Source organism: Triturus cristatus, chromosome 6 (assembly GCF_964204655.1).
Source record: "Triturus cristatus chromosome 6, aTriCri1.1, whole genome shotgun sequence".
NCBI classification, from domain to species: Eukaryota; Metazoa; Chordata; class Amphibia; order Caudata; family Salamandridae; genus Triturus; species Triturus cristatus.
This window is the reverse complement of record NC_140589.1, coordinates 1471566233-1471586950: the sequence shown is the minus strand read 5'-3', so window position 1 is coordinate 1471586950 and position 20718 is coordinate 1471566233. Positions and strand designations below refer to the sequence as shown.

Sequence of the window (20718 nt, the reverse complement as noted above, 5' to 3'; positions counted from 1 at the left end):
GGTCAAAGCATTATTGCTTAAGTTTATGACTTTGGTTTAACTCTGCAAGGGGGGCCTTCCCACCCAGGGGTTAACGTGGTTCAATGCACCAGCGATGAATGTGAAAGACAAGTTATTGCAGTCCTGAAAAAAGCACCATTCAATGTGTAATTGACATAGAAGTATTGCTTTTGGATTACTAACAATCCCATAGAGGGCTCAGGAGCACCGAGGAAACTGCAACAAACCTTATTTCGTTGTTCACGGGATTACACACACTGTATTAAGAAGAATGAACACTTCTATGTTAAAAGTATTTAGTACTACAGGGACGATTTGTTACTCAGTACATCTAAAACAACTAATCAGAGTATTATAAAAACAGCAACAAGACATGTTACAAATAACTAGAATAAAATTAACATTTACAGCATTATTAAAGTGTCATTTATATATTATGTAAAACCTAACATCTACTTTTTATGAGAGTATGAAAGGCAGAGCAACTTGCAATCCAGAGTTTCTTAGGGAAAAGAGACGCACTGCATACCCTGTTGACAACAAAGCTTACCTTCATCAGTGGAGGCGCAAAGACAGTGTTCCCCGCATAGGGCAAACACCCACTGCTGTAGCAATCAGTTGGTCTTCCTCCAGGACTTTCCTTTATCAGCTTGCTTTAGTCTTCAGACAGGATGTATCATTTGCGAAGTGCGCTGGCAGCAGCTTTGACCGCCTATGACTGAATCACGGGCGATAAGCTGGGCAAAGAACTTCTCCTGACAAATGGTCACGATGAAGTCCTTATGATCTAAATCTTATTAGAAATTGGAATTTCTGACATAAGTTTAGGTATGTTTGACATAGAATATGTGCATCAAGGTATGCATCCCAGACATTTCCTTATGCGCATATAAGGCAAAAGGATTTCAATTCAGACCACATTATTTTGGTTATATGTCTGGATGTGTTCTATTTAACCTGTACATGATGAGGAGTAGACATTTGACCCAGATGGATGCCGCTTTAGATGTTGTAACTATGTCATTAATCGAAGAACTTGACGCTATCACAGTTCCTACAAAGATAAGGTTTGGCAACATCTGCGTTGAAAGGCAGACATGGCACTGATTGTGCATAAATCAGGAAATATGGCGGATTTCATTGTCTAAGTTAAAGAAGATGATGGCCTCTGTGAACTAAGATGGAATCAGACTTAGGGACTTTACGTCAGCATGACTCGGCTTCCTGAGAGCTCTGTCACAGCATGAATCTCAACGCCTTCCAAGAACACAAGGCCAAGCATTTCATGGCCCACGTCTGTGACAAGTGTTTTGCTCTAAACCATTTAGGTTCCAAAACTAGGTCCCAGTCCTCATCATCTCCTCCCTTTAAATCTTTGAAGGATAACTGGGGAAGACACAAGAAGAAGAAAAGGCATTGGGATTCTTCATCAAAGCACCACTCCCTTTCTAAGAGCAAGTCCCCATGCCGCTCTCTGACATCTGTGGAGCTGTCTTCAGAACCTGAGCTTTTGAAGATCACTCCACTAGAGAGCTTCCGTCAGAGGAGCAGCCAGTGCCTAGACCAGTGGCAGTTCTGGCTTCATAATCTTAGCATGCTTTCCGGCACCGCCTTAGGTCTATCCTGAGTATCCAGCGCTGGAAAATGATTCTATCTTCTTCATGTACACTATGATTGAGATGTTTAGGTGTACTTTGGGTCTCAGGGGCCTTTTGGTGCTCTACTGAGATTCTCACTGGCAGGCCTCCCCCACCCGCCCCCCAACCAGTGCTGGTCAACACATTGGTTCCGGTTGAAACGTCTCCAGCACTTTTAGGAAGGTTTCCGTCACGGTGGCTTAACTGATTGATCTACCTACAGCTATGATGCCGACAGCATCGCTGCCATTGTCTTTATTCACAGAGCAGATTCCAGTGCCACTGGCATGGTCTCCACCTCATGTGGGACTGTTTGCAGCCAAGGCTGTATTGACATCTAGGAAAGAATAGCTATGACCTATTGAGGCACGTTACAAGAAAAAACAAGGGGATGATTCCCACCGCTGTTAATGCAAGACTATACATGATCTATTTTGCTCAGGCTCTGATCCAATTAAAATGCGAAATCCAAATCAGCACGATACAGACAATAGCAGCAAGGCAGCAAATCTGCTTTCACCGCCGCCATCTGAAACAGGGTACTACTTCGCCACTGCAACAGGCTAGTGGATTAGAAACTTTCTGAGGGTGTAAATTGACTGACGTCCAGGACCAGTTTTTCTTGAGGTTGAATAATATAATGCTGCTTTGAGGAAATCTGCTGCGTCCTTGAGCTTCCTTTTCCTTCTATTGAGACCAAGGCCAGTATTTTAGCAGCGGTTCTTCAGCTGGCGGTTTCCACCTCTGAGCTCTTACTGCCCTGAAACTTCTGGACCCAGTCACGTCTGCATGGAAAAAAACAATTCCTCCATCAGTAAATAGATAAATTGCCTGCTGTCACAGGCCAGCCCATTACGATTTGAATTTATTTTCAGTCCAACCATTTAAAAAAAAAAAACATAGCTGCACATGCCTCTTCATGTACCAAGTAAAACAAGGGATCTTTCCCAGCGCCCCCTCCTAACAGAGAGTAAAAAAACAAACTGGAGGTTCTGGGTAAGAAGTTATTTTCTGGCTGCAGTGTGGGACTTGCTCCTTTAATGCGGTGCACTTTTTGGGGAGTTATAAACGTGCCCTGTGGGACATGGCACAGATGCTAGTCCCAAACCTGTCTGACCATCTTAGAAACCACTTTACTGAGGTTCCGAAGATTTTGGCTTTCGCCAACGCCAGATAGGAGTGGGGTGAGTTAGCAGAGTGGACCACAAGGGAGAGTGCAAAGGGAATCCTGTTTATAATTGTCAGGCGGAAAAAGAAAAAGCTTACCTCTGAAGTAGGATGCAAAAACAACAGTTGATGGACAGAATGCAGAACAAGGTCATACATTCACCCTAGTATGGATATCTGGGCCTAAATCCATTGTTTTTTTGCTCGCCATTCCAGTTTGAACCCAGCCATATGCAAATCAGTCTTGACCCTGTGCCTCATGGGAACAGTCCCGCCCGAACTGCCAAGCCAGGTCCTCCCTGGACCGGAAACAAGCATCCTGGGACCGGTTTCAGGGTATGTCACCCTTCTTCAGCCAGGCTAGCTTGAATCCAGTGGCACAGTGAGCAAGGGACCCACGTCTGGGCATACCCATCCCACTTAGGGCGAAAAGTGTTACAGCAAACAAATGATGGACGGAATGCTGACAATGCAAACATTCTCCCCCAGTCAAAAGAGCTGGGTTAAATCCATTGTTCTTTTGCCCACTACGGCACCCCTGTTTGGACCCAGCCATATGCAAATCAGTTTTGACCCCTCTTCAGCCAGGATAGCTTGATTCCAGTGGCATGGAGTGCACTGCCACTGGATTCCAGCTAGCCTGGCTGAAGAAGGGTGACATACCCTGAAACCGGTCCAACCGGTCCCAGGATGTGTGTTTCCGGTCCAGGGAGGGCTTGGCCTGGCAGTTCGGTCTGGACAGTTCCCATGGGACACAGGGTCAAGACTGATTTGCATATGGCTGGGTCCAAACTAGGGTGGTGTAGTGGGCAAAAAAACGATGGATTTAGGCCCAGATCTCTGTACTAGGGTGAATGTTCGGTCTGGACTGTTCCCATGGGGCACAGGGTCAAAACTGATTTGCATATGGCTGGGTCCAAACTGGGGTGGCGTAGTGGGCAAAAGAACAATGGATTTAACCCAGATCTTTTGACTGGGGGAGAATTTTTGCATTGTCAGCATTCCGTCCATCATTTGTTTGCTGTAACAATACCTCTGAAGAAGGGCAGGACCACATACCTGAAGGCAAGGTCAAAAGAGAAGCCCACAAGCAGCATGCCTCTGAGGACCAGGGGGTAAATCACAAATAATTATACTTATGATTTGAATTAGTCAGTCATGTATCTCTTTCCGAAGAGTGTGAAGACCCATGAATTCAGAAGGAAGGTGGAATTGAATTTAATCTTTCTTTAGGGAATACCTTCGCACTCTGCGTTTTAATGCTTGTTATCAAGTTTCTTATCCTGCTCTTGTATTTATAATTTGGCCATTTTGATTTTTCAAGCACTGCAGAGGCATCCATCCAGTACCATAATCAGTCTTGTGCCCACCTCAGAGTTATTTGGTCTAAGTGGGCCGGAAGGAAGGCCCTCCTCTGCTATCATTGGTTCTTTCCCATTGTCCTCTTCTTAGATTGCCGAGGCAACGCACGTAACAGCGCACATCGAGACTGATAGTTTAAGGCAGCTGCTGACCCTGTCTTTTGCATTTTGTATGGAGAGAGATGATGTTGATGATAATAGAGGGGGCATGCTGCTATAGAGGAGGAGAAGGGAAAAGGCAAGTGTTAGAGCGCAGGGCCAGACTAGTTGGTCGAAATCAATTACCCAGCCCATTGTATATTGATAGTTATAAACTGCCTTTCGCTCCATTTTATTGTTTCGAAGACCAAGATAATGACTGTAATGTGATCAAATGGGTGGCAATCGTTTCTTTCTCCGTTCCATAGCCAACAAGAGCAGCACCCTCATTCCAAAGACATCAGCCACACGTTCCATACAACAAGAGCGTGCCGTTACTCACAAGGATCACTTCCTTTCTCTGAAGAAAAGTGCAGTTATGGGGACAGGGCACGGCTTAAAGACTGAGTTTCCTTTCCAATCGTGGCTCTCTTCTCTGACCTCTTTTCCTATTTTTTCTTCATTGCAATCTAAAAATTGCAGAACTTCACGAAGATGTAGGGAACCCCACACTCAAATTTGCCAGTGAATTCATGCTTACCAAATGATTCAAAATGTTGATCGCAATGAAGTCTTTGCCGTTGTGGAATTGAGTTTTTTACTGTACAGTTTACTGCTTGAAAAGCACTTATTAGGCAGGGACTAAGTCTTGCCATTGAGACCTATTGGCTTTGCCAATGGTTTTAGCCATTCGGCATAGCATCGCTGATGCTGTGCCATATGGCCAAAATATCTTTTTTTAAAAAAAGCTTTTGACGCGCCCTGCTGCATGATCATGTAGGTGTGCGCACCGATGCATGTGCACGCTTACAAATTGATACCAGTGTTTTTTTCGTTTTAGTAATCATCTGAGTTGGATCAGTAAATAAAAAGAAAAAAGTGTGAAAATGTTTTTTTTATGGGTGTGGGTCAGCAATGCTGGGGGTAAAGCAATATGGAGGACAAGGATCGAATGAGGAGCGGAAGCAACAATGGCGCGGGGTGGTCTAATAAAAGACCGCAACATGGAGCTGTGGGGACAAAGCACATAGGAGAAAAGGCAACATGGGTGTAGTGAGGGAGAAGCTCCCAACAGGAGTAGTGGGGGAGAAGCGCACGGGTGAGAGAAGAACATAGAGCGCGGCAGGCGGGAGAGAAGCACATGAGGGAGACAGTTGGAAAATACATGCACCCTCATGGAGTGCTTTTCTGAAAAGAAAGAAGTAGCGCTTGAAAAAGCGAGCAGTGGATGGACACGGTAATGCGCCCCATGCACCAGGAGAGGAAGAAACCCAAGAAGAGGAAGGAAAGACTATATACTTTAACGAATAAAAAGCAAAGACATGAGAATGCCAATGAAGAGACTCAATGGTAAGTAATAGGCGGTCTCTAAGCCCACTGTAGCAGTGTGTCTTGCAACAAGCAGCACCTGCGCTACCTTGTACCAGACCTTAAACGCTGTTTTACTAGTGTGAAATCTGCAGGAAATTAATCCGTTTTAGTTGCTTTAGTCATTGCCTTTTTGTTTTATAGCAGCGAATGTTATCAAGACAAGAAGAGCTGAAGGAGAGGGCACGGGTTCTTCTTGAGCAGGCCAGAAGAGATGCCGCTTTGAAAGCTGCTAGCAAGCAGATAACAAATGCAGTGACACCTCCACGCAGTAAGCAGCTCACTGATGTAAGAACACTTAACCAGTATACTTTGTGTGTGATTGTATAGGTTTGTGAAGCGCATGATTTTGTGACAGTTTATTGAGATTCACATCTTCACAGTTGTTTTTCTTTTGTCCCTAATGACGTTTATGAGAGGTTTAATGAGGGCACAAATGGTGGGGGCTTACGAAGGTTGTTTCTTGAAATGCTGGTTATGATCTAATGTTCTTACTATTTCAATCAGGTTGACCCCAGTTCCTAATGTTTACTTTCGTTTTTGTTTGTGTTTTTTTGTGTCTGTTTTTTTCAAAATGTTAGCATATTGCTTACTGACAGTTTGTGATACCCGGTTCCATTCCTTTACAGAAGCTCTTGAGATATTTAGTTTTAAGTATCTTCCCTACATTATGGCGTAAAAAGCAAGGGTATAATTCACAGCAGTTGACAAAAGGACCTTGATTCAGTGTTAAAGGCCAGTGGCTGGCCTGGGATCGGATTAGAGTCTTCTTGCGTGAATTGATCCCTCCCCACCCCACCTCTTGCTTTATCTCCATATCTTTGAGATGCACTGATCTTTAAGATTTGACTGTACTACAGCACAGTTTTTGACATTTGGGCAGACTAGAAAATCTTGAATTCTCCTTGTTGCATAGAATCTGGAATTGGCCACTCTGCATTGTACGATCCTCAATGTCTTATATGTAGAATACACCTAGAACTGACGGTGGAATATTCAAACGTCGAAAATACTCTGTAGAAGAAAAAAAACATTGGCTTTTGCTGATTTTTTCTTTCTGGAATAGCCAGTTTAAAACAGAAATACTAAAATGCAGCACCGAGTTGAAAAATGTAACCCAGTTGTAACAGGACACTGTAGACCCTTGTATTAAAATAGAAAAAAATGCAGGGAAACGGTGTCTGGTAGGTCAAGAGTGAATTAGGTTAAAAAAAGGTCACTGCTTCTTTAAGGAGCCAGCAGCTATCTCCAGGTATGCACTATACTGGCAGTTTACCTCACTACCTCAGATTTTCTTCCTGCTCATGCTAAGAGGATCACTACGCCCTTAATTTTTTTTCACCCTATTTTTGTTTAGGAAAATTCCTCAGAATTAGCTTTTGACATTGTTATTCTGATGGATACATCTGCCTGTGAATTCCTCACCTTATGAATAACCCTGCACCAGCATTCCACGGAAATTTTACCTAGCTCTCCGCGCCGACAAGGTCGTCTCAGCGTCATGGCTCCGCACGCGGCTCCGCATGATGTCACAGGAGCCATAAGAAGACTAAGGGTGGGCGACCAATTCCGTTCCGGTCGCGGAACTTATGAAATTTCGGTATTTTCGCGTTCCGCGCGGAACGTGAAAATGTCGAAACTTCCGCGATCCTCGGCGGAACGGAATTCGGGGGGGGCATGAGGGTAGCGACATTGCACAGGAGTCATTCTGGCACGATAGTCCTGTCCCAAAAATTAAACCTCAACAGGAAGCAATTACAGATATAAATAAAGCAGGTGTCCGAGTTGAAGCTCAAATTCAGTAACGCATTAATCAGCACAAAACATTCGTGAGCACGGTCGAGGCTAGGCAGGTGTGCTTTCTCCCCTTATCTACCGTCAACAATTTGCTGTAATCCTTGATGGAGCTCTGTGCACCCATGAGTTTTTCGAGCGCAATCCCCGTGTAGTTCCTGACACCAGAAGGTTCTGTCTCCTCATCTGCTGCTCTGATCGGTCTCTGGCCCTTTATAAACAAGAGGCATGTGAACTGCATGGAATCCCCACCCGTTTGGCCCCGGCCCACACACCACCGGTGTGCAACGTCTTCCCGCCCTTTCCCCCACTATGATGGACAGCTCACTCGAGGGACCCCGGCGCCCGTCGGCACGGTGGCAATGTTACAGACACACATGGTCACTGTAGACAACTCTTCTGGCCCTTTACACAGCTGTAGTGTAGGAAAAGCACTATACATTTACCCAACGAGGTAGCACTTACTTATTAGCCAGTAGAAAGTACTCCAGTTGAGTAGAGGTATTGCACAAAACGGTGGCATCTTCTTGGGTAAATATGCAGTGCAGGATTCATTCTGGCACGATGCTCCTGTCACAAAAATTAAACCTCAACAGGAAGCACTTATAGATATAAATAAAGCAGGTGCCCGAGTTGAAGCTCAAAATCAGTAACGCATTAATCAGCACAAAACATTCCTGAGCACGGTCGAGGCTAGGCAGGTGTGCTGTCTCCCCATATCTACCGTCAACAATTTGCTGTAATCCTTGATGGAGCTCTATGCATCCATGAGTTTCTCGAGCGCAATCCCCATGTAGTTCCTGACACCAGGAGGTTCTGTCTCCTCATCTGCTGCTCTGATCGGTCTCTGGTCCTTTATAAACAAGAGGCATGTGAACTGCATGGAAGCCCTGCCCGTTTGGCCACCGGCCCACACACCAGCGGTGTGCAACGTCTTCCCGCCCTTTCCCCCACTATGATGGACAGCTCACTCGAGGGACCCCGGCACCCGTCGGCGCGGTGGCAATGTTACAGACACACATGGTCGCTGTAGACAACCAACATTCGGCGGTTGATCAGGCTTGTAAATGACCCGCCGCCCGAGGCGCGGACCCCCCTAGTGTTGTCGGTCGACATTGAAAAAGCGTTCGACAGTCTGGAATGGGAATACCTGTTCACGGTGATGCGGAGATTCGACCTGGGCGACAACTACATACACTGGACAAAGGTGCTATATTCCTCGGCGAAGGCTCGTGTGAAAGTGGGCATGCTGGTATCACAGCAGTTTGAGGTGTGTCTCGGCACCAGACAGGGTTGTGCATTGTCCCCCCTGCTGTTCGCGTTGGCGATAGAGCCTCTGGCGGCCATGGCTAGGATGGGCAACCACTACGGCGGGCTGGATTTTAGAGGGCACCGCCATTTCATATCGCTATACGCGGACGACCTCCTCCTCTTTCTGGAGAACTCCGACAGCGCGGTGGAGGGCGCGGAGGGGCTCCTGGAGCGCTTCGGCAGGGTGTCTGGCCTCAGGGTTAATTGGAACAAGACCTGTCTGTTCCCTTTGCGGCGAGAGGAGGTGCAGCCCCCCGCCTGCCAATTGATTAGATGGGAGCCTCGCTGTCTAGACTACTTGGGGGTGCACGTATATCATGACGCCTCGGACCTGCTAGAGGGCAACATAGGGCGTTGCATCCGCGCCCTACAAGGGAGCATGTCTTTCTGGGCCACCCTGCCATTATCAGTAACGGGCCGCATATCCCTACTGAAGATGATCGCCTTGCCCCGATTCTTATATTTCTTCCGGACACTCCCAGTGTGGGTGCCTGGAGCGATCTTTAAGCACCTCATGTCGTTGATAATATCCTTCCTGTGGGGATCGGGCAGACGCAGAATAGCGCTAACGACGTTGACCCGCCCACAAGATGATGGGGGCCTGGCGGTCCCGAACTTCGAGCTCTATTATTTAGCTGCACAACTGCAGTCCTTCACGCAGGAAGTAGCGAGAGTATACCGTGGCCCGGAGAGGGAGAGGGACGCTGGCACTCCCCGCCATGTATTGGCTTACATCACCCTCCAACAGAGATTGGCACTTGGGGACCTGACCCAGGAGGAGCGTACGTTCTGCCTATGCTGGAACAGTTCGCAGAGGCGAGCAGGAGTCAGACACCCATATGCGCCCGAAATCCCACTGGGCATGGTGACAGCGCTCCCTCATGGGGATGATTGGTCGAGGCTGCAGTTGTGGGAGGAGGCGGGTCTGCAGATGTTGGGGGACCTGTACGATGACGGCATGCTGTCCCCGTTCCAGTATCTGCAAGATCGCTACGACCTCCCAAGAGGGGATTACCTCTTGCATGCGGCGGTAGTGAGAGCCATACAGGCACACTGGGGTGAGGGTTTAGTTGAGCCCGCAACGACGCAGGCGTGCCAATACACAATGATGTCAGCTGGCATCTTTAAGGCAGTGACGTGCCTTTACTCACGGATGGTAAAGGAGGCCCTTCAGCCCCTGACTGCGCTAAAAAATAAGTGGGAGCTGGACCTGCAGGTGGACATCCCTGACACCACATGGGCGCAGTTGGTGCGTAGAGCCAGAAAAAGCACGAGAAATGCACGATTGCAATTGATTCATTTCTATGTTTTCCACAGAGCATACCTTACCCCAGACAAAATTAGGAAATACTTCGGAGCTGCGGAAGCTGCGTGCCCTAGATGTAACAGGGTGGGAGCGGACCTGATCCACATGCTGAGGGCCTGCCCAAACCTGCAGGAGTACTGGGAGGGGATCGGCGGCACGTTGAATGACGTAGCAGATAGAGACTTACAATACGACGCGGCCGTTTGTATACTCCACTGGTTCCCGCACACGCCCAAGAATAAAATATCCAGCAAGTTTATAGACATGGGCCTTCTCCTGGCAAAGAGGGAGGTGACGAAAGGGTGGAAGTCGAAGGTGGGTCCCACACACCGGAGATGGCTGAATGAATTCCTCAAATGGGCGGCTAGCGAGAGCACGCTTAGATACCAGCTAGCTCACCGCAAACCGGATGACCGGGCTCAGGCGGCGGCAATGGAATGGGAACTGTTGGTACAGGCGTTGGAAGATAGCCTAGCCAGTGGGGAGGAAGAGGAGAACTCTGATGACGCAGCAGACGGAGTCGCGACATCAGCTCCCCAGCCAGGCACACACGAGTAGGGATCACTGGATCTTTCCTGCTACCCGCCACACATGCTAATTATTCCTGACTAGGCGCAATGGGGGGGGGGGCACTAGGGAGGGGAGGGCGGAGGGTGGGATTGCAAATTTAAGGTTTTATGGAAGTAGACTGTAAGTTCTATGCGTACCTGGGGAGCAAGGGGACAACGACCAAAAGCGGGCAGCGGGTCTCCCCACCGGAAGTTCGTTCTTGTCAGTATTGTCTCAATGTGCCATACGACTGAGTGATGCCGCCCGGCCTCCGGGATGTGGGCAGTACGGCTGTGTATGCTGCACGGACTAATGGTTAAGGGGAGGACGGGAAACCCGCCTTACTGACATGTGCCCTGGTTGCTGTACAACATACCTGGTCCTGCAATAAAAACGGTTTGACAAAAAAAAAAAAATGGTCGCTGTAGACAACTCTTCTGGCCCTTTACTCAGCTGTAGTGTTGGAAAAACACTATACATTTACCCAACGAGGTAGCACTTACAGATTAGCCGGTAGAAAGTACTCCAGTTGAGTAGAGGTATTGCACAAAACGGTGGCATCTTCTTGGGTAAATATGCAGGGCAGTATTCATTCTGGCATGATGCTCCTGTCACAAAAATTAAATTTCAACAGGAAGCACTTACAGATATAAATAAAGCAGGTGCCCGAGTTGAAGCTCGTGTTCGCGGAGATTTTTTGCCGTTACGCGAAATTTTGCGAAAGGCAACTTCGCAAATTCTGCCCACCCTTAAAGAAGACCATGTCGGCGTGATGACTTCAGTTCCCTTTTTTCCGCGCTGTCGACGCTAATGGTATTTTCTGGGACTCTCCTTACTTCGTCTTGATACTTTGTATTTTGGATTGTATTGTTTTTTTCTTTTGTCATGTCTGCTCCACGGAAGTCAGGCCTTAAGCCATGCAGAGAATGCGGTAAACATATGTCAATTACTGACCAGCATGACGATTGCCTCTGGTGTTTGTCTTCAGACCATGACGTCGAGGGATGCTCTTCGTGCAGGAAGATGAATCCAAAGGCGTTAAAGGAGCGAGGCCAACGTAAGAAAAGAAAAAAGGGGTCGAAAAAGGTCAAAGTCCAGATCTTCGACGTCGCATGACTCCAAGAGGAAGCATAAGAAGAAGAGGAGACATGCTTCTCGACGTTGGTCGTCGAAGCCGGTGGAGTCGAGGCCCCCTTCTCCTGCTCCTCGGCATCGAGAGAAGGACTTTGTTTCCCCTTCACCTTCAGAGTCTCCTCAGGTGACTCCGGCTCAATCGCCTTCCTATAAGGGGACCCCAGAGCAGGCTACAACGCCGAGATTCTCACCGACGAATCCGGCCGATGATGAGGTTCCTTCGGCTCCGGCTGTTCCTCCTGTGACTCCAACGGCGCCGACTCCAGAGGTACCTCGATCGGATCCGGAACTGGGTTCTTACCCTCAGTTTCCGACACCAGGTTCTGATCCGTCGCATTTCCTTAATGCCCTGTATGGTGTGTTCACCAGAGCATCGTACCCCTCTGGAGCACCTTCGGGTCCCATGGGTCCCTTGGCATATACTCTGGGTGTGCCTCATTAGTATCCACAGGCCCCCTTTATGCCGTTCATGCCAGCGACGTCGTCCTGGTCTTTTCCGGCTCCGAGGATGTCGACGCCGTATGGTCAGTCCCCGGCTCCATCCCGCGAATCCTCTCGGATTCGATAGGCGCTGGCTATGGATCAACCTTCGACGCCGCTTCCGGAGCCGTCGATGCCGTGTGTGGCACCGCCAACGCCGCAACCGAACATGCGTTCAACGAGAGAGGCGCAGGGGTTAGTGGAAGAGGAGCAGTACCAGGCTGAAGAGAGGGAGGAAGGAGAGGTGTATGATACAGAGGATGTGTTTGAGAACTTGTGTGAGGCAATTGGCCTTGACACCTCCCCTGTGTGGGACTTTGTTTCTCAAAAGGCTTCCCCCTCTAAGGATGTTGCTCCATATCATAAAGTTATTTGGAAGGCTGCAGAACTTTTGGACTTACAGCTTCCTGTAGCGGAGTATAAGCCAAATCTTCTCACTGAAGTTCTTCACTCTCTATCTTCGGTTGTTGAGCCGGTTTTACCATTTAATGAGTTGTGGCACAATCCTCTTTCAGCTCCTGCAGTTTCGAGAACAGTCTCAAGAAGGTATAGACTTGCTCCTGGGGATCCGGTTTTTCTTTCCTCCCACCTTCCCCTGAAAGTCTGGTGGTGCAGGCTTCTTGCTCGAAGCAGTCATCAGGGGCGTTTTCGCAGGCTCCTGCAGATAGAGATTCTAAGAAGTTGGAGCAATCTACGAAGAAAGTCTTTTCTTCAGCCAGTATGGCACTAAAATCTACCAACGCACTTGTCTCTTGGGCAGGTACATTCATGCCTTAATGGACTCTGCGAAACAGATTCTCCCTAAGTTGTCTGAGGAGGACAAGGGTAATCTAAATGAGGTCTTGGTGGATGCTCAAGCGGCTGCTCGACAAGTTATCCAGTCTGGTCTGGATACAGCGGACTCTGTTGCTAGAATTATGGGCTCGTCTATTGCGACAATGAGGCATGCATGGTTAAAATCTTCTGGATTCTCTCCTGATGTGCAGGCTGCTCATTGATTTACCATTTGATGGTTCCAAGCTATTTGGTGAAAAGGCGGACTCTGCCCTGCAGAGATTTAAGGACAGTAAGGCAACGGCAAGGTCTTTGGGTCTGCAGACTCATTCAAGAGGCTATGGATATAAAATATACCGTGGCTTTGGGAGATCTTCCTTTCGTGGGTCCAGACAGCAGCAGCAGCAACAGCAGCAGATCCCCTTGTATAAGAGCTACAGGGGTAAAGGCAGAGGTCGCCTTTGTGGATCCGGACGTCATCCCTCTTCCTCCTCCTCCTCTACCTCCCCAGACCCTCCTGGTAATGCAGGAAAGCAGCCCTAGATCTGCCATCCTGGATCTTGTGGGTCCTGTGGGAGGTCGGCTTACCCATTTTCTACAGGATTGGAAGTTAATCACTTCAGACCTTTGGGTTTTAGATCTTGTAGAAAATGGGTACGCCCTTCCCTTCAGGGAATTCCCTCCTCCTACCCTCCTTGCCAGGAGTTTTGCACGTAGGACCATTTGCTTCTCCTTCAGAAGGAGGTTCTTACCCTGTTACAAAAGGGTGCGATAGAGGTGGTTGCCGAGCAGGAAGGGGGTCAGGGGTGCTACTCCCGGTATTTCCTGATCCCCCAAGAAGGATGTCCTATCCTGGACCTCAGAATCTTGAATCTGTTTCTCAGACAGGTGAGATTTAAGATGCTTACCCTAGCGCAGGTTCTTCAGGCGCTGCAACAGGAGGACTGGATGGTGTCCATCGATTTGCAGGATGCGTATTTCCATATCCCAATACTGAAGTATCACAGGAAGTATCTCCGTTTTACGGTTGGGTTGCAACACTACCAGTTTGCGGTCCTTCCGTTTGGTCTTACTACCGCGCCTCAAGTCTTCACCAAGGTGATGGCAGTGGTGGCTGCCCATCTCAGAAGGTTGGGGTTTCCTGTTTTCCCCTACCTGGACGACTGGCTTCTGAAGGCGGGGTCGCCAGAAATGGTGCTTCATCATCTGCAAGTTACAACCCAGCTGTTGTACAAATTCGGTTTTTCGATAAATGTACCCAAGTCTCACCTGGTGCCCTCTCAGCGCAACCTGTTCATAGGGGCAGTATTGGATACCACTGTGTGTCGAGCATTCCCTCCTCCGCAAAGTATTCTCGACATTCAGGAAATGATTCCCTTGTTTTTCAATGGAGCGGTTGTTCCAGTTCTGAAGGTCCTACGCCTGCTAGGTCTGTTCGCTTCCTGCATTCTGTTAGTCAACCATGCATGCTGGCACATGAGGAAACTCCAGTGGTGCCTCCGCAGGCAGTGGTATCAACACAACGGAGATCTCAGGGAGTCAGTCAGGATCTCCAGAGAAGCTGCAGCGGATCTGTCTTGGTGGAGCGTGGAGGGCAATCTGACTCAAGGAAAGCCCTTTCATCTTCCTCCGTCTGTGACCACAGTGATAAGGGATGCCTCTACCCTAGGGTGGGGTACTGATCTGGGGGATCTGGAGATCAAGGGTCTTTGATCTCCAGAGGAAAGATGGTCTCATATCAATCTTCTAGAATTGCGGGCTATACATTTGGCGCTCAAGGCCTTTCTCCCTTCCATACGTGGTCAGTCGGTTCAAGTCCTGACGGACAACACTGCCGCGATGTGGTATGTCAACAAGCAGGGAGGAGTAGGGTCGTACCGTCTCTGCAGAGAGGCCTTGCGGCTCTGGTCCCGGGCTCAGGACCATCGGATTTGCTTGATGGCAAATCACCCGGCCGGGGTGTTGAATGTGCGTGCGGACAGTCTCAGTCGGCAGTTCTCCGCCGACCACGAGTGGAGGCTGCATCCAGAGGTAGTTCGACACATCTTCCGGATGTGGGGGACTCCTCGGGTGGACCTGTTTGCCACTTTCGAGCGTTGGGCGACGCGTTTCAGTTGAGTTGGAGCTCACAACTCCTTTACGCATTTCCTCCCATACCCTTGATTCCTCGGGTTCTGAGGAAGATTCGCCAAGACCGGGCCCAAGTTATATTGATCGCCCCGGAGTGGCCAAGAAAGGTGTGGTACACGGACCTTCTTCACCTCTCGTCGCACCCTCCGCTCTGTCTCCCTCTCAGGGCAGACCTCCTCTCTCAGAAGGAGGGGCAGGTTCTACACCCCCACCTCCAGAGCCTGCAACTTCATGCCTGGAGATTGAACGGGGCAACCTGAATTCTTTTTCTCTCCCGCCTGACGTGGTGGATGTTATTTTATCGGCCAGGCGACACTCTCCCAAATCTATCTACTCCTAAAGGTGGTCGAGATTTGTTAGATGGTGTGGAGAAAAATCTATCGATCCTCTGAAAGCGCATCTTTCGGATGTTGTTTTTTTTTCACTTCATTTGGCTCAGCAGGGTTGTGCTGTAGCCACTGTTAAAGGATATTTATCGGCTTTGTCGGCATTTCTTTGTTTGCCCGACCAGCCCTCTCTTTTTAAGTCTCCAATAGTCTTAAGGTTCTTTAAGGGGCTTACTAACATGTTTCTGCCCACTCCTTTTATTATGCCCCAGTGGGATTTAAATCTGGTATTGACTTTTTTAATGGGTTCTACGTGTGAACTTATGCATAGTTGTCCATTGAGACTACTGACATTTAAAACGGTCTTTCTAGTGGCTATCACTTCGGCTAGGAGGGTGAGTGAGCTCCAGGCTTTGAGTTCAAAGCCTCCTTTTCTGACCATACATGCTGAAAGGATGGTACTCAGGACCAGGGCTGCTTTTCTGCCTAAGGTGGTAACTCCCTTCCATCTAGGACAGTCAATTACCCTCCCTACTTTCTATTCTCCCCCTCACCCTTCCAAGGAGGAGGAGAGACTTCATCGTTTGGATCCAAAGAGGGCGATAAGCTTCTATTTGGGTTGAACAAAAGACTTCCGGCAAGATGATCAGCTCTTTGTTGGATATGCTGGTCGTATGAAGGGCAAGGCAGTGCACAAGCACACTTTATCCAGGTGGATCATCTTGTGCATCAAGAGTTGCTACTCCCTGGCCGGTAAGGAGCCTCCTGTAGGCATTAGAGCTAATTCCACCAGGTCTAAGTCATCTACTTCTGCCTTGTCCAGGGGTGTTCCTGTATTGGACATCTGTAAAGCCGCAACTTGGGCCTCCCTCCACACTTTCGCGAAGCATTACTGCTTGGATTCCGAGGTGAGGAGAGATGGTCATTTTGCGTGCTCTGTTTTGCAAGATTTTTTGGTATAGAAGGGTGGACACCCTCCTCCGGGAGTGGGACTGCTGTGGGATTCTATTCATAAGGTGAGGAATCCACAGGCAGATGTATCCATCAGAAGAACAAGTTACTTACCTTCTGTAACGCTTTTTCTGGTGGATACAGTATCTGCCTGTGGATTCCTCACTGACCCACCCACCTCCCAGTTGTCCACCCTTTTATACCTTAAAAGATGAGGTATTAGTTATTTGATGTTTTTGTGTACTCAAGATTTTATTACCTCTATTTGTCCATGGTTGACTTATTTGAAATGTGAGCTTATAGGAAATGTTTGCTTTCCTTTTTCACTTTATACTGTGTGTATTTGTGTGAATACTGTGTACTATGTATGCATTGTCTCTATGGTCGATCTGCCCGTTTTGCCTCGGTGGCACGGAAAAAATGGGTGGAACTAACGTCATCACGCCGACGTGGTCTTCTTATGGCTCCGGTGACGTCATGCGGAGCCGCGTGCGGAGCCATGACGCTGAGACGACCTCGTCGGCGCGGAGAGCTAGGAACAATTTCCGTGGAATGCTGGTGCAGGGGATATTCATAAGGTGAGGAATCTACAGGCAGATACTGTATCCACCAGAAAAAGCGTTACCGAAGGGAAGTAACTTGTTCTTCGACTTTATATACATCTGGGAATCGTCCCTTTATTCTACATTTTTTGTGTGGATTTTCTTCAAAATGCCTTCACTGTTTATGAAGGGTCCCTCCTGTTGGAGGAAGACTGCTGCCACAGATTTATACATTTGTATGGTTTGCTAGTGTTAACTCCTTTTCACAGGCTAAGGATTTACATATACCCTTATGTCCAGTGCTTAATTTCTAAAAGTATAAGTGCCGAGCCTAATTTTGTTCAGAAGCCTACAGCCAGTGCTATCGAAGGCCGGGAAGACAAATACCAAGGCTGTGTAGTCTTCATTTCACCTCCTTCTTTAGTCCAGCACCAGACACTCTAAATCAAAGTTTTTTGAAGAAAATAAGTGCCAGTCCCCAAAATGTGTGCTGGAGGGCCCCACCTGCCACCATCGGCTCAAATTCAGCACTGCTTATGTCTGTGATTGATTAATAATATTCCTCTTTGCATGAAAAAGTCTGCCTGGACTTCAACACCACTTCCGAAAAAAGGGAGAAGTTTCTCCTTCGGAGGACAGAATATCTCCCATTTTGTAGAAAAGTATATAATTCCTGCTAACACCGTGTACCACAGCAAATCAAGTCTTATCCATGCTAGGTTCAATTGCTTTGTGCAGCTATCAGGTACTCAATGTGCATATCCACATAAGACGTCTCCAGCTGTGCTTGGACGATCAGTTGGCTGTGTAAAAGGATAACTGGAAAGACAACTTGACCCTATCCACTCAGGTCATATGGTGATGCAAAGTATCCAATCTCCTGAAAGGAATCCTGTTTCCTCAGGACCTACCTTCTCAAACAGTTGTAACAGATGCATCCTTGAGGGGATGGGAGCCCATTTACAAGACATCTGAGGTCTCCAAAATTGACAAGTAGATCTGCTATGCAGATACTTTATTGACAACCTCAAATTGGCATTAAGCAGTGACGTTTTACAGGATATTTTTAGTGCTATTGTTTTCCTCATGTAGACCTTTTGCACCAGTGAAAACGCAAAATATTCAAGATTAGCCACAAGAGTACAGGATCCAGTGGCGATGCCATTTTGATGAATTGCTCCAACAGATGTATTTACTCTTTTCCACCATTGCTGTTGATCCCGTCAGTGCTGATAAAGCTGAAACAGTTCAATGCCACAATCATTCACATTGCTTCAGAGTGCCTGAGGCAGTGGTGGTTTTCAGAACTGCTACACCTGTCACAGAGATAACACTAGAAAATACTGTGCAGACTGAATCTTGTGTCGAGAATGCAAGGGAAGATACTATACATCTTCAAACAATCCTTGAATTTGACAGCATGTTTTCTGAGGTCGTTCAATATGGTCACCTACATTTACTTGAGGACTGCGTGAATATTCTCAAAGAAGAACTGTGAAGAACAATCACTACTTAGGTCCGTTCTGCTACACTGTGATGTGATGGTAGCCAGGTGAACATTCATGAAGAAAAACTGAAGATTTGATCTTGTTAAATGCAGGAGATGGGTACTAATGACACCTTCTTGACAGGTATTTGGGTCATGATCATTTTGGAGGAACCAACTTAGAAATCTCTTACATTTAAATGCATAGGAACTTCTAGTAGGGGGACATTGGACTTCTTTGAGAATATTCAAGATTAGCCACAAGAGTACAGGATCCAGTGGCGATGCCATTTTGATGAATTGCTCCAACAGATGTATTTACTCTTTTCCACCATACACTATCTGCTCTCTTCATTTGCTTTGTAAAGGATACAGTCGGGGTCTGCATCTTGCTCCAGCTAGCTGATATAAACTAGAAAGCTTTGCAAGAAGATTGTGTCTTGTGTCTACAGAACCAGCTGACTGGTTACTCATGGCTAAAATTCCCCCTACTGAGAACGGCCTACTCCCCATTCTGAAAATTATCCCGCTATCCCCAAGCAAGTAGTCCTTCGGATCACAGTGTCCAGGGTTTAGAACTCCCATTCACTGTCGATCAGGTACGTCTTGATTGCCCAGCTGTTTAGAAAAGTTGATTAATACTCACGTTTTTCCCGTTGTCATCCTCTTAATCTCCACCCTTTCTGTGGTATTATTCTTAACATAGATTCCATTTTAAAAAGTTTTTTTGTTTGTTCGCATTTGTTCTTGTCTCTAAAAATAAAATTTTGATTTGCAGCATACATAAATATGTACGATGACTCTACTGGAGATGAGCAGAATGTATTTTATGTCTCACTTAAACAATAACATTCTCTTTACAGAACTCACTTGATGCTTAATGAAAATATGTGTTTATGTTGCAAGGCCTTTTATGTGACCCGTGAGGATTGTGACTGGGTTTCATCTACAACAGAAACAATTGATGGACGGAATGCTGGACAATGCAAACATTTACCCCCAGTCACAAGGATCTGGGTTTAATCCATCATTCTTTTGCTCACCACACCACCCCAGTTTGGACCCAGCCGTATGCAAATCAAGCTATCCTGGCTGATGAGGAGGGAAACCCCGAAACCGCTCCTAGGATGCTTTGTTTCCAGTCCAGGGAGGACCTGGCCTGGCAGTTTGGGCCTGACTGTTCCCATTGGGTGCAGGATCAAGACTGATTTACATATGGCTGGGTTCAAACTGGAATAGCATGGTGAGCAAAAAAACGATGGATTTAGGCCCAGATCTCTGTACTGGGGTGAATGTATGACATTGTTCTGCATTCTGTCCATCAACTGTTGTTTTTGCTTGGTTTTCATCTAGAGCAGGGAAGACGGTGTTTGTTATTGGATTATGGAAAGGCTTTTTATAAACTCCTTTTATTGATTTTACAGTAAACCAAGCAAGCAGCAGATAGACCACAAGAAGATACAATCATTTGAAAATCTTGCCTCATACATACCACGCAAGTGTACCATTAGCATATTTTGGAAGAGTTAGAGATTATAGGTACAGCAGAGTGGCACCTTCCTGCACACCCTGTTGGACTGCCCCCAAATACAAACATTCTGGATAAGAGTTAGGTGTAGGATAAAACGGACTACAGGTATAGGTGTGGACACACTGTCCCGACTGGAGATACGGGCTATGGTGGTATGCTACTATACTGAAGCATACATTTTTCTTCTGCAACCTAGCCTTGATGGTGGCAAAGCAATATATCGTGTATAGATAGGAAAGCTACACAGCACCTACTATCATAGAGTAGGGGAAAATATTGGTTGCTCATGCTCGCTGAGAGGGTGATGTTCGAAGTCCGAGGATGCCCCAAAATGTTTGAGATTTGTGGCTCACGAAGAGAGTGGAGTGGCCTACTGGGATCAGTGAATGAATGTAAGATAACTCAAATGCAGGAAAAAAATAGAGCTATATGTGGAACCTAACTTTAAGGAGAGCAATATAAGCACATGATAACTAATGGATCAAACACAATATAATTTTTTTTTTAAAGTTGACATGTTGAGTTAAGAATTGTAATGACTGTGGAGTGTCAATGTGAGTTTGCCTGTAACAGAACTCATTAAAAAAATATATTTTAAAAAAAAAGTAATCGTGAAGAATTTTAATCACACTGGCTTGACACATTGTTTAATACACAGTAGGCAAAAGAAGGAAAGACTTCTGAATATTATCTAACTGAACTTGAGTCGGGTTGAACCTATCGTTCAATTGTT

General features: G+C 47.1%; 1 protein-coding gene across 4 annotated transcripts in view; it reads left to right on the top strand.

The window, feature by feature from the left end:
• The window catches only part of EHBP1 (EH domain binding protein 1), a 2118711-nt gene that overhangs the window by 1281155 nt on the left and 816838 nt on the right, over positions 1 to 20718 (top strand). For all 4 annotated transcript variants that reach the window (XM_085612564.1, XM_085612565.1, XM_085612563.1 and 1 more), the window contains one exon: positions 5816 to 5959. In XM_085612564.1, coding sequence (XP_085468690.1) covers positions 5816 to 5959 — 144 coding nt within the window. The remainder of the gene's footprint in view (positions 1 to 5815; positions 5960 to 20718) is intronic.